The sequence below is a fragment of the Salmo salar genome, chromosome ssa02 (assembly GCF_905237065.1).
Source record: "Salmo salar chromosome ssa02, Ssal_v3.1, whole genome shotgun sequence".
Classification (NCBI taxonomy): Eukaryota; Metazoa; Chordata; class Actinopteri; order Salmoniformes; family Salmonidae; genus Salmo; species Salmo salar.
The window spans coordinates 53,197,038-53,209,912 of record NC_059443.1 but is presented as its reverse complement, the minus strand read 5'-3'; the positions used below and the strand labels follow the sequence as shown (position 1 = coordinate 53,209,912).

The window sequence follows — 12,875 nt, the reverse complement described above, 5'->3', positions numbered from 1 at the left end:
TCTGTAGTGCTAAGGGATGCAAGGACTGACAGTCCATTAGGTCAATAAGTTTTAACCGTGTTTTGCATAGCCAACGTTTGTAATGGTGTCTTTCCTGCCATAAGGCTATGGAGTGTTCAGAACAAACAGAAATGTAGATTTTTGGATTAGCAACACGTTTAACTTGTTCCCAGCAAGCCAGGAACTGTCACGGTTGTCGTATGGTAAAGCGGACCAAGACGCAGGGGGGAAATGTGCACTCATCTTCTTTTTATTTAAACGGACAAAGAAGGTAAACCAAAATAAATACGTACACAACAAAAACACAACGACTAATAACAGGCCGGTATGGCAACAAAGCTGTACCTAGCACAATCTCCCACAAAACACTAAAACAAACACATATCTATATATAGGACCCTCAATCAGAGGCAACTAGAAAACACCTGCCTCCAATTGAGAGTCCAATCCCCAATTAACTAAACATAGAAATACAAAGAACTAGACTAAACATAGAAATACATTAACATAGACCAGTGCCCAAAACCCGGAATAATAAATCAAACACATCACTAAACACACAGCCACCCCGAACCACATAAAACAAATACCCCCTGCCACGTCCTGACCAAACTACAATAACAAATAACCCCTATTACTGGTCAGGACGTGACAGGAACATTCCCAGGACATTAAATAACATTGCCATTAAGTTAGGGTTTTATCTAACATTAGGATGATAATATCCCAAAAACTTTGAAATAATGTTTTGGATTTTTTCAGAATAAAAAAAAAAACGAAATATCCTTGGCATGTTCTAACATTCACTCAAATGTTGTGCACAACATCTGTAAAAACCACCACAGAACATTCCCCTAATGTTCTTATTGGGTTTCCAGGTAATGTAATAAGAAACTGTGTTCTGGGAACGTTCTTTCAACATCAGGCAAATGTTTTATACAAACATTGTATAATCATCAGCACAACTGGACCGTTTTGTGTTATTATAACTTTTGGGGCAACCAAATGGATGTTCTGGGAACGTTCACAGAACCAGTTTTGGTTTGTTGGGTTGACTGTCATTTTTGTCATATCATTGCAGTTGCTCCCATTCTCCAGTACCCCAGCCCCAGCACTCAGTGGCTTTCTTCAGCGTGTTTCTTTGGAGGCTGGGATTTATAAGTAATCATAGGCAGAATGGCCATAGTGAAATTCTGGCAAATGAGAGATGGGCTGGTCCATCTTTAGCCCAGTGGGCCTGTCTAAATCGGGGGTTTCGTGCAGAATTACCATTATTTGGCTAATATTGGGCTGATTTCTGCTCCTAGTCAGTTATCAATTGATGAATAATCAAGTTATGCAATGTGTACAGATGTATTTGTTAATCATGCTTTCAAAATGACAAAATTGTGATTAGAGGAACCACAAGATATTTCAATCAGTGCACAGGCTATATTTTTCTTAGGTATGTTTGTAATTTTTTCATGTTATTGTTACCCCCCTTTTTTTTTTTTAAACATGTTCTTTTTTTTTTAAACATGTTAATAACATGTTCTGTTAATCCCCACTGGCCACACACTAGTTGAATCAACGTTGTTTCCACATAATTTCAATGAAATTACATTGAACCAACGTGGGATAGACATTGACTCAGTGGTTTAAAGTACTTAAGTAAAAACACCTTAAAGTACTACTTAAGTCGTTTTTTGGGGTATCTGTACTTTACTTTAGTATGTATATTTTTGACTACTTTTACTTCACTAAAGAAACTAATGTACTCTTTACTCCATACTGTCATGACTTCCAGCGAAGTCGGCTCCTCTCCTTGTTCGGGCGGCGTTCGGCGGTCGACGTCACCAGCTTTCTAGCCATCGCCGCTCCATTTTTCATGTATCCATTTGTTTTGTCTTGTTCCCTGCACACCTGGTTTTCATTCCCCAATCAATTTGATTTATTCCTCTGTTCCCCATCATGTCTTTGTGTAGGATTGTTTGTGTTACGTGTATTTTGATATTGTGGATATTGTTATGCGCATTACTTTTTGTCTATGTTCCGTATTTTGGGCACATTTGATGTTATTTTTGTGCTGTCTTTTGACCGGAATCAAAAGTGCGCCTGTTTACTACACTCTGCTCTCCTGCACCTCACTTCGCCTCCGATACACACTCCTAACGCATACATTTTCCCTGACATCCAAAAGCACATTTTGAATGCTTAGCAGGACAGGAAAATTGTGAAGTTCACACACTTATCAAGAGAACATCCCTGGTCATTCCTATTGCCTCTGATCTGGCAGACTCACTAAACACACATGCTTCATTTGTAAATTATGTCTGAGTGTTGGATTGTGCCCCTGGCTATCCGTCAATAAAAAAAATAACAAAAATATATGGTGCCTTCTGGTTTGCTTAATATAAGATATTTGAAATGATTTATACTTTTACTTTTGATAGTTAAGTGTATTTTAGCAATTACATTTACTTTTGATACTTAGGTATATTTAAAACCAAATACTTTTAGACTTTTACTTAAGTAGTATTTTATTGGGTGACTTTCACATTTACTTGAGTCATTTTCTATTAAGATATCTTTACTTTACTCAAGTATGACAATTGGGTAATTATCCCACCATGTAGTTGAATTGATGTCTGTACCCGGTGGGTAGCTTCTATTCTACGTATCTCATTTCAAACCATGATCATCCCTTCAAATAATGACAACTTAATAATACATGTTGGGTTTAATTTCTTTGAGATTAAAATGGAATACTTAATTTAACAGAATTGTATTAATTTAATACACACAAGCAATGTACAGACATTCAGATATTGGCACATAGGAAATAATACACTGGGAACCAAAAGTCTTTATGATCATTTTATGTATTTTTTGTTTGTCAAAGAAGGAAATGTTGTAACCAAGCAACAAAGGAGACATTTTCAACAAAATGGCATCTGTTAGATTTAACTTCCTTACTCGTGGTAGTTGGACAGTTGAAGGAGAATATGATGCTGTTGCCTAATGTCTGTAGGAGGCACTTGTTGTCCCAACATAAGGGATAACGGCTCAAATCATTCCTAGCACTCCATCTAGAGGTAATAGAAAGTAGCATATTTGTGGCGCTTATAGCAGAAGATAAGAGTTGAGAGAAAGAAGGAAAATGCTCTGTTAAATAGTTGTTTGCAAAGTACTCATAGTACTGTTAAGTGGTTGGTCACACTCAAAGTACTCAGAGGCTTGCAGCTTGGCACATTTCCATGGGAACCTCAGAGCCTTCCTGTAACACACAAATTAAAATGGTGATTATTATTTTGTTATCATATATTTTTCAGTCAATAATACAGCTTGCTTCGAAGTTGTACAAAGGCTTAAAAGACTATTACCGTACAAAAGTAACCATTTATGTTATTGCATTTTGAATGTCAAATTTCTATTGAATTAGATGGCATCAATTAATGCCCAAACAACAGCTTTTTTGCACTGTCCGGGGGCTGCTTCACTCTAATTCATGTTTTATGGATCAAGATCAGTGTGGCATCAATGTCATTGTCCTCGCTATTCACTAGTACTGGCAGTTAACTTACATCCAGGCACGAGACTTCACAAAGCAGGCAATGTCATCCCGGATGTCATCATCAACGAAGGCTGGAAGGGCAGAAACACAGTCATACAGTCAGTACAGTTCCCGTTAATTACCTAAGGCCTTTGTGTGCACTTTGCAGGTACAGTATTTTAGCCCTGCACCTTGAAAATGTTCGCTAATGTAGGACTAAACAGAGTGAGTGTGATTACAGAGAAGTGAGAGGTTGATTACGAAACCCACTAGTTCTATTCTCTTGTCTTTGTTCATGACACAAGAACAATCCATCCGTTTGTTTGTCCATTCATTCATTCATTTGCGCAGGACTAGGTTGGTCACAAGGCTGGTGTTTAAGCCAGACTTTAGGTCCAAACTGCAGATAACTGGACCAACCAAGTCAGAGTGAGAGCAGGAAATGGAGAGAGATGGAGCGAGATTATATATTTGGAAGTTTTAAAACAGCAGTACCTGGAGGTGTGTTGTTGAACACCAAAGTAAGGGTTTGACATGATCACAAGCCTGACGTTCATTCATTCACTCACTCACTCATGTAGGCCTATTCATTCTTTCATACATACATGTACTGTAAATACATACATGCAGGCATTTGTTGACATTCTGCTAAACAGGTTGAGGAAGGAAAGATGTTTGTACTCACAGCTGCACTCTGTCTTACAGAGATTGAGAGAACGAGTGGTGTTGGAGGAGACGCAGGCAAGGCGATTGCTCAGCTGGAAGAGACCGAAAAAGCTGAAGGACAGGGTCTTGATCGGCTTGAATGGCTTGCGCATTGGCTTACGTGGCGGTGGCTTGCGGCTCTGTCCGGGACCTCTGAGCTGCTTTGGGATGTGTCTCTTCTTTCTGTTCCCCTCTCTCTCTTTCGGTTCCTCTGCTTCTTGCTCGTCCAGCTCCGCCTCTAACTCTTCCAGGTTCTCCTCGTCTAGCTCATCCTCGTCAACCTCGTCTTCATCACCCTCGTCCTCATAGCCGCCAAACTCTTCCACCTCAGCCGCTTTGCTTTCTTGCGCCTCAAATTTGTCATGTTCTTCCTCATCACCAGCGGACTCCTCGGCCTCACGCTTGTTTCTTCCTCTCGCGGGACTCCCTGGTCTCGTCCTCTTCCCCTCGGGCCTCTCTGATCTTGGGCTCACTCCCTCTGTTTTCCCGGTAGGTTTGGGTTTCATTCCCCCAGGCTTTCCTGTAGGTCTAGGCTTGTCCTCTTCTCTCTCAGAACTGACTCCATCTTTCTTTGACTCAACATCTCTACCTGGACGTTTGTGCCCGAACAGTTTCACAGGTCTCCTGCTGATGGGGCGCCTTTTGGATTTATGCAGGATAGGTTTTCGCAGGACAAGGTTGGTCACAAGGCTGGTGTTTAAACCAGACTTTAGGTCCAAACTGCAGATAACTGGACCAACCAAGTCACAGTGAGAGCAGGAAGAGGAGAGATAGAGATTATATATTTGTATATTTTAAAGGGAAAGTACAGTATTTTACAACTTGATGTTAGATTTTTCCTCACCCTGAAAGTAGCCTATAAGATAAAAAAATAACATGGATTACAGTTTGTCTTTAAACAGCCACTACAAACTGTAGCTAACCTTAGGCACCGCTGGCTAGGGGCAACCGTGCAATGGTTTTTTTAATGGCCAAATCACCTTTAATTAACTTTAATCAAATATTGAGTTTATTTCACTTGATTTGGCCATTCAATTTTGTAAATTGCCCCCATTGATTTTAGCTGAAGTTCACTGAAGTTTGAAGTGGCTCTTTAAAGAAAATGGCCCATAGACTACTAGGGTGAGGACCCCTTTAACATTAAGTTGTAAAATATTGAACTTCCCCTTTAACTAAATTTTAGACCTTTTCAGTGACATTGATGTTTTATGCTCTCACACCACTTTTAAATAATCTCTTGAAACTCACAAAAATACAATAGGCCTACATAGAATTCACAACCCACCTTTGGCCAAGACGTTGTCCAGTTCGACACCCTTTGCTGCAATTTTCTCAGTCAGATTGAATTGGTCAGCAGCCTCTGCCAGTTTGGTCTTCAGTTCACATTTGGAGAGCAGCAGCCCCTCAGACAGGCTGGGAACCAGGGCTGCTACAGCCAACACCACCAGCAGCTCCAGCTTCATGTTGTCTTTGGGTGATCTGTTGAGAATGGTATGGAAAGATATAGGATAAAAATATACATGATTATCCTACATTATCCTACAAAGAGAAGCTGTAAGGCTGTTCTGAATAGTTCCATTCCAAAACTCTATACAGCGGAAAAACGCTATACAGCGCATTCGCTGTATAGCGTTTATTCAGACCCCTTCACTTTTTCCACATTTTGTCACAGCCTTTCCCTCAATCTATACACAATACCCCATAATGACAAAGCGAAAACAGGTTTTTAGACATTTTTGCAAATGTATTATAAATAATAAACAGTAATACCTTATTTACATAAGTATTCTGACCCTTTGCTATGAGACTCGAAATTGAGCTCAGGTGCATCCTGTTTACATTGATCATCCTTGAGATGTTTCTACAACTTGATTGGAGTCCACCTGTGGGAAATTCAATCGATTGGACATGATTTGGAAAGGCACACACCTGTCTATACAAGGTCTCACAGTTGACAGTGCATGTCAGAGCAAAAAACAAACCATGAGGGGTCGAAGGAATTGTCCGTAGAGCTCCTAGACAGGATTGTGTGGAGGCACAGATCTGGTAAATGGTACCAAAAAATGTCTGCAGCATTGAAGGTCTCCAAGAACACAGTGGCCTCGATCATTCTTAAATGGAAGAAGTTTGGAACCACCAAGACCCTTCCTAGAGCTGGCCGCTTGGCCAAACTGAGCAATCGGGGAGAAGGGCCTTGGTCAGGGAGGTGACCAAGAACCCGATGGTCACTCTGACAGATCCCCAGAGTTCCTCTGTGGAGATGGGAGAACCTTCCAGAAGGACAACCATCTCTGCAGCACTCCACCAATCAGGCCTTTATGGTAGACACACAATTAATCTTCTCCTTTCCCCCTTCTGATAACCAGGTGGCGAATCGCATCTCTGCATGTCTGGCAGACATATCAGTGTGGATGACGGATCGCCACCTTAAGCTGAACCTCGGCAAGACGGAGCTGCTCTTCCACCCGGGGAAGGACTGCCCGTTCCATGATCTCGCCATCACGGTTGACAACTCCATTGTGTCCTCCTCCCAGAGTGCTAAGAGCCTTGGCGTGACCCTGGACAACACCCTGTCGTTCTCCGCTAACATCAAGGCGGTGACCCGATCCTGTAGGTTCATGCTCTACAACATTCGCAGAGTACGACCCTGCCTTACACAGGAAGCGGCGCAGGTCCTAATCCAGGCACTTGTCATCTCCCGTCTGGATTACTGCAACTCGCTGTTGGCGGGGATCCCTGCCTGTGCCATTAAACCCCTACAACTCATCCAGAACGCCGCAGCCCGTCTGGTGTTCAACCTTCCCAAGTTCTCTCACGTCACCCCGCTCCTCCGCACACTCCACTGGCTTCCAGTTGAAGCTCGCATCTGCTACAAGACCATGGTGCTTGCCTACGGAGCTGTGAGGGGAACGGCACCTCCGTACCTTCAGGCGCTGATCAGGCCCTACACCCAAACAAGGGCACTGCGTTCATCCACCTCTGGCCTGCTGGCCCCCCTACCTCTGAGGAAGCACAGCTCCTGCTCAGCCCAGTCAAAACTGTTCGCTGCTCTGGCACCCCAATGGTGGAACAAGCTCCCTAACGACGCCAGTCCTCTTTAAGGAATACCTGGGATAGGATAAAGTAATCCTTCTACCCCCCCCTACATTTGTCATTGTAGTATGGTCAGGGCGTGGCAGGGGGTGTTGTTTCTGTGTGTTTTGGGGTTTGTTTGTTTACAGGGGGTATGTTCTAGTTTTCTATGTTCATTTTCTATGTGTGGCCGAGTATGGTTTCCAATCAGAGGCAGGTGTCCTTCGTTGTCTCTGATTGGAAGCCATACTTAGGCAGCCTGTTTGGGTTTGTGGGTGGTTGTTTTCGGTATAGCCTAGGTGCCTTACGGAACTGTTGATTGTTTAGTTTATTATTTTTGTTTAAGTGTTCACTTTATTAAATAATAAAAGAAGATGAGCACTTTACCCGCTGCGCTTTGGTCCCCTTTCATCGACACTTATGACAAGTACTGCTGGGTTTTACACAGTCAAATGTGATAACTACATTTTTAATAAAGAACTGTACAAATTATATATTTGTGACGTCAATATATAAAACGAACTAATCAATACAATAATAGGAGAGCTGTATGTAAAATATTTACATTTGACCTTTTAGCAGATGTTCTTATCCAGAACGACTTACAGTTAGTGTATTCATCTTAAGATAACTAGGAGAGACAACCACATATCACAGTCAAGTATACAGGATACGAACATTCCCTTCCAGCTAAACAATATGTAGCATTTTGCAACAAAACCCATTTTAATACACATCTAAAATCTATTAATAAAAAAATCTGAGAACAGTAATATTTTACACACACATGAAGGTACCTACAGAATATCATTTTGGAATGAAACTCTTCAATTCAAGTTCATGAGAGGCTTTACATTGTTGTAGGCAAATAATATGAAACCTGAGCAGATAATTTAAGGATTTTTCAACCAACACTCATGTATGTTTTAAAATGTATTGTCAATTGCACGCATAGTGTATTCCCCATAACCAATGTATTTCAAAGCTATCACCGTGAGGGATGAAAAAAACATGTACTTTTTCATTTATTCTTGTATTTACATTCTAAAATGTATACTTGTTTAGGTATTTACGTTTGTATTTTTCTGAGCTAGCAAATCGGCGATGTTGTGAGACCTCAATTACCAAAACACGCATTTTCTCAAAGTACTTCCATATTTCTCAAAGTACTTCCATATTTCTCAAAGTACCTCCACAACCATAACATTGACCTTTTCACTGAACATTCAACATACAATAATTCAATACAGGTCAAAACAATGAGTCAGTTCAATAACAATGTCCTTACCAGTCGTTCAGGTAAGCGATGAACAGTGTTCAGTGGAAAATAACACAGCTGATCGAGCTGTACCTACTCCTCTGTGTCTGACAGACAACACATCAGAGTTTTTATTCGGGAAGGATGGGTAGCAGGGCGGGTAGCCAGGTGAGCCAATTCTTCACATTTTGTTCTCAGGCCATTGGGTAATAACACATCACGTCAGCAAAGTAATGGAAAGTACAGTATGTACACAGACACTATTGATCTTAATTGCAAAAGTGGGAGTGAAGCTTAGGCGTTAAAGGGCAAGTCTGCGTTAGCATAATGAATGATGAGAACAATGACATGAAGATGATGCAAACTCTAACCATCACTTTAAACCAGGATTGGTAAGCAGTAGTGGGCTACACCTCACAGGATTCTTGTCATAATTGACTCTTCATTTTATCATTACTTCCATCTGTGTTTGTGGTTTAGGTTACTAACACTTTGGTCCATCCAAGACCAACTGTGACCTGTTCAAACATTCCACAAACACATGATCCAATGATAGTACTGTGTATTACACAACTTAACACAATGAAAACACATGTTTGCAATGTGTACCACACTAAGCATACATGGTTAACCGGTTAGCTGGCATTTCTATTTTTTGTATAGTCATTGTGATCACCTGATTATGTCAATTACTGTGGGTGTCGAGATGAGAACTCAAGACTGAAGCTATAACAATGTGTAATATGAGCCCCATCCTTCCTGCCATTTAACTCACAATACATTGAATGGAAAGCATAACCAATCAAGCAAGTACTTAAGATGCCATCATGTTTTACATTTACATTTACATTTATGTATCATGTTTTCTTTGTCTTTCTTTGCGTTGTCATGACGTTGGCCTGTGGGTAAGGTTTATGACCCCCCCATAAATACCTTTCTCCCTTCCCTCTCTCTCTGACTCTACTGAAGGACTCTTGAATAGCCTTTGTTAAACATAGAGAGTCTGGGAACATCAAACAAGTGGGGGGAAAGGAACCATATTTCGGTAATAGAACCAGTTGAAAATATGCATTGGTACTTAATGAATATGATGTCAGTTCGGTTGTCATCTGAGACATTATGACTGATGACAGGACGACATAATCTGTATCTGGGAAAGTCTACACATTCTAGTTATCAGATTCACATGGAATTGTTGTGCAATTTAAATGTTTAAATATGACACTATTTGTGAAAAGATGGAATGTAATTTTAGCTTCCAAATGAGAGAATTGGGTTTTCATAAGGTTAGAGCCCTGCTCAATCAGTGGCCCGCCCCTGTGAAGAGACATGGGTTATAAACTATGAAACACACCCTTCTCTCCCTCCACTATATAAGCCCTTGATGAAAATGTAATTTCTTGTTCCGAGGACGATAGGACGACGGTCCATACGTTAAAAAGGACAAACATGTCAACTACAGAACTACGCCAACCTCAGCGTGAGCTTTGGTTGTGAATGGTATGAACTTTGAACTCTTATTCACTAAAGAAGTGAGACATCCTAGCCGTTGAGTTAGCAACAGCAGCTGTAAACGTGGGCTAGGAAAGGACGGACGACGTATCCACTCTAACACACAATGAAGATACTACAACGTATCCAATCCAGAGAATTTGGGTACTGTTGCTTGATAAAAGCACATATGTCATGTTTGCTTGTTGAACAGTTTAAGTCTTTGTTGTTACTCCCTTTCTTTTCTTTTTTTTAAGTGCCTGTCATGCTTGTCGTATGACGAAGGAGACCAAGGTGTGTATCGTTCCACATTTTATTTTAACTGTGGAACTATGCAAGACATACAAATAAACTAATAAACAAAACAACAAACCGTGACGAAGAGGTGCAACATACACTAACTCAAAATAATCTCCCACAAAACCTAGTGGGAAAAACAACAACTGAAATATGATCCCCAATTAGAGACAACAATGACCAGCTGCCTCTAATTGGAGATCATCCCAAAAAAAACAACATAGAAAAACAGAAACTAGAACCACACAACATAGAAAATTTAAACTAGACAAAAATCCCTGTCACGCCCTGACCTACTCTACCATAGAAAATAAAAGCTTTCTATGGTCAGGACGTGATCGTACCCCCCCCCAAAGGTGCGGACTCCGAACGCAAAACCTGAAACAACAAAAAAAAACAGGGAGGGTTAGGGTGGGTGTCTAATGTCGGTGGCGGCTCTGGTGCAGGACGAAGAACCTTCTCATCCCGCCGATCCTCCTGCATCGGAGGTGGTTCTGGTGCTGGACGAAGAACCCTCTCATCCTGCTTATCCGCCAGCATAGGAGGTGGCTCTGGTTCGGGGCGTAGCCCCCACTCCGCCAGCTGATCCCTCCGCTTTTGTGTCACCGGACCGTGGATCATCGCCGGAGGCTCGGGACTGCGGATTGTCGCCGGAGACTCGGGACTGCGGACCGCCGCCGGAGATTCTGGACTGCGGACCGTCGCCGGAGACTCTGGACTGCGGGCCGTCTCAGGAGGTTCCGGACTGCGGGCCGTCTCAGGAGGTTCCGGACTGCGGGCCGTCTCAGGAGGTTCCGGACTGCGGGCCGTCTCAGGAGGTTCCGGACTGTAAAACTGTCGCCGGAAGCTCTGGACTGGGAACTGTCGCCGGAAGCTCTGGACTGGGAACTGTCGCCGGAAGCTCTGGACTGGAAACTGTTGCAGGAAGCTCTGGACTGGAAACTGTCGCAGGAAGCTCTGGACTGGAAACTGTTGCAGGAAGCTCTGGACTGGGAAGGCGCACTGGAGGCCTGATGCGTGGGACTGGCACAGGTGGCGCCAGACTGGTAACACGCACCTCAGGGCGAGTGCGGAGAGCAGGAACAGGACACACCGGACTGGGCAGGCGCACTGGAGGCCTGATGCGTGGGGCTGGCACAGGTGGCGCCAGACTGGTAACACGCACCTCAGGGCAAGTGCGAGGAGCAGGCGAAGGGCGTACCAGGCTGGATAGACTCACTGGAGGCCTGATGCGTGGGACTGGCACAGGTGGCGCCAGACTGGTAACACGTACCTCAGGGCGAGTGCGGCGAGCAGGAACAGGACACACCGGACTGGGCAGGCGCACTGGAGGCCTGATGCGTAGGGCTGGCACAGGTGGCGCCAGACTGGTAACACGCACCTCAGGGCAAGTGCGAGGAGCAGGCACAGGGCGTACCAGGCTGGATAGACTCACTGGAGGCCAGGTGCGTGGGGCAGGTACAGGATATACTGGGCCGTGGAGGCGCACCGGAGGTCGAGCGTAGAGCTGGCACAACCCGTCCTGGCTGGATGCTTACTTTCGCCCGGCAAATGCGGGGCGCTGGCACAGGACAAACCGGGCTGTGAATGCGCACTGGCGATGCAGTGCGTGGAGCCGGCGCAGGATATCCTGGACCGAGGAGGCGTACTGGAGACCAGGAGCGCTGAGCTGGCACCACCCTTCCTGGCTGAATGCTCACTCTAGCCCGGCAAATGCGGGGCGCTGGCAACGAGCGCACCAGGCTGTGAATGCGCACTGGAGATACACTGGAGATACAGTGCGCATCACCGCATAACACGGTGCCCGACTGGTCACATGCTCCCCACGGTAAGCACGGGGAGTTGGCTCAGGTCTGAACCCTGACTCTGCCAATCTCCCCGTGTGCCCCCCCCCAAAAAAAAAATTGGGGGGGCTGCCTCTCGTGCTTGCCTTGATGGTATAACGCCTCGTAATATTGCCATTCTGCTCTGGCTGCTTCAATTTCCTCCTTTGGACGGCGATACTCCCCGGGCCTTGTCCAGGGTCCTGCCCCATCCAGGATTTCCTCCCAGGTCCAGTCCTCCTGACCACGCTGCTTGGTCTTTTTGTGGTGGGAGATTCTGTCACGCTTGTCGTATGACGAAGGAGACCAAGGTGTGTATCGTTCCACATTTTATTTTAACTGTGGAACTATGCAAGACATACAAATAAACTAATAAACAAAACAACAAACCGTGACGAAGAGGTGCAACATACACTAACTCAAAATAATCTCCCACAAAACCTAGTGGGAAAAACAACAACTGAAATATGATCCCCAATTAGAGACAACGATGACCAGCTGCCTCTAATTGGAGATCACCTCCCCCCAAAAAACATAGAAAAACAGAAACTAGAACCACACAACATAGAAAGTTTAAACTAGACAAAACCCCCTGTCATGCCCTGACCTACTCTACCATAGAAAATAAAAGCTTTCTATGGTCAGGACGTGACAGTGCCAAACATTCAATGGCCCAAGGGCCATAACATTGTACTTC

The 12,875-nt window shown here is 43.8% G+C and overlaps 1 protein-coding gene across 1 annotated transcript; it reads right to left on the bottom strand.

Moving 5' to 3' along the window:
- Nucleotides 1-2,843: 2,843 nt before the first annotated feature.
- LOC106585752 (nucleoplasmin-like protein ANO39) lies at nucleotides 2,844-8,836 on the bottom strand. The gene is made up of 5 exons (XM_014172329.2): nucleotides 8,598-8,836; nucleotides 5,523-5,716; nucleotides 4,218-4,967; nucleotides 3,564-3,624; nucleotides 2,844-3,256 (listed from the first exon to the last, which is right to left on the bottom strand). Exons 2-5 carry the CDS (start codon nucleotides 5,698-5,700, stop codon nucleotides 3,148-3,150), a joined length of 1,098 nt encoding a protein of 365 aa, XP_014027804.2. The 5' UTR covers nucleotides 5,701-5,716; nucleotides 8,598-8,836; the 3' UTR covers nucleotides 2,844-3,147.
- Nucleotides 8,837-12,875: the final 4,039 nt, after the last annotated feature.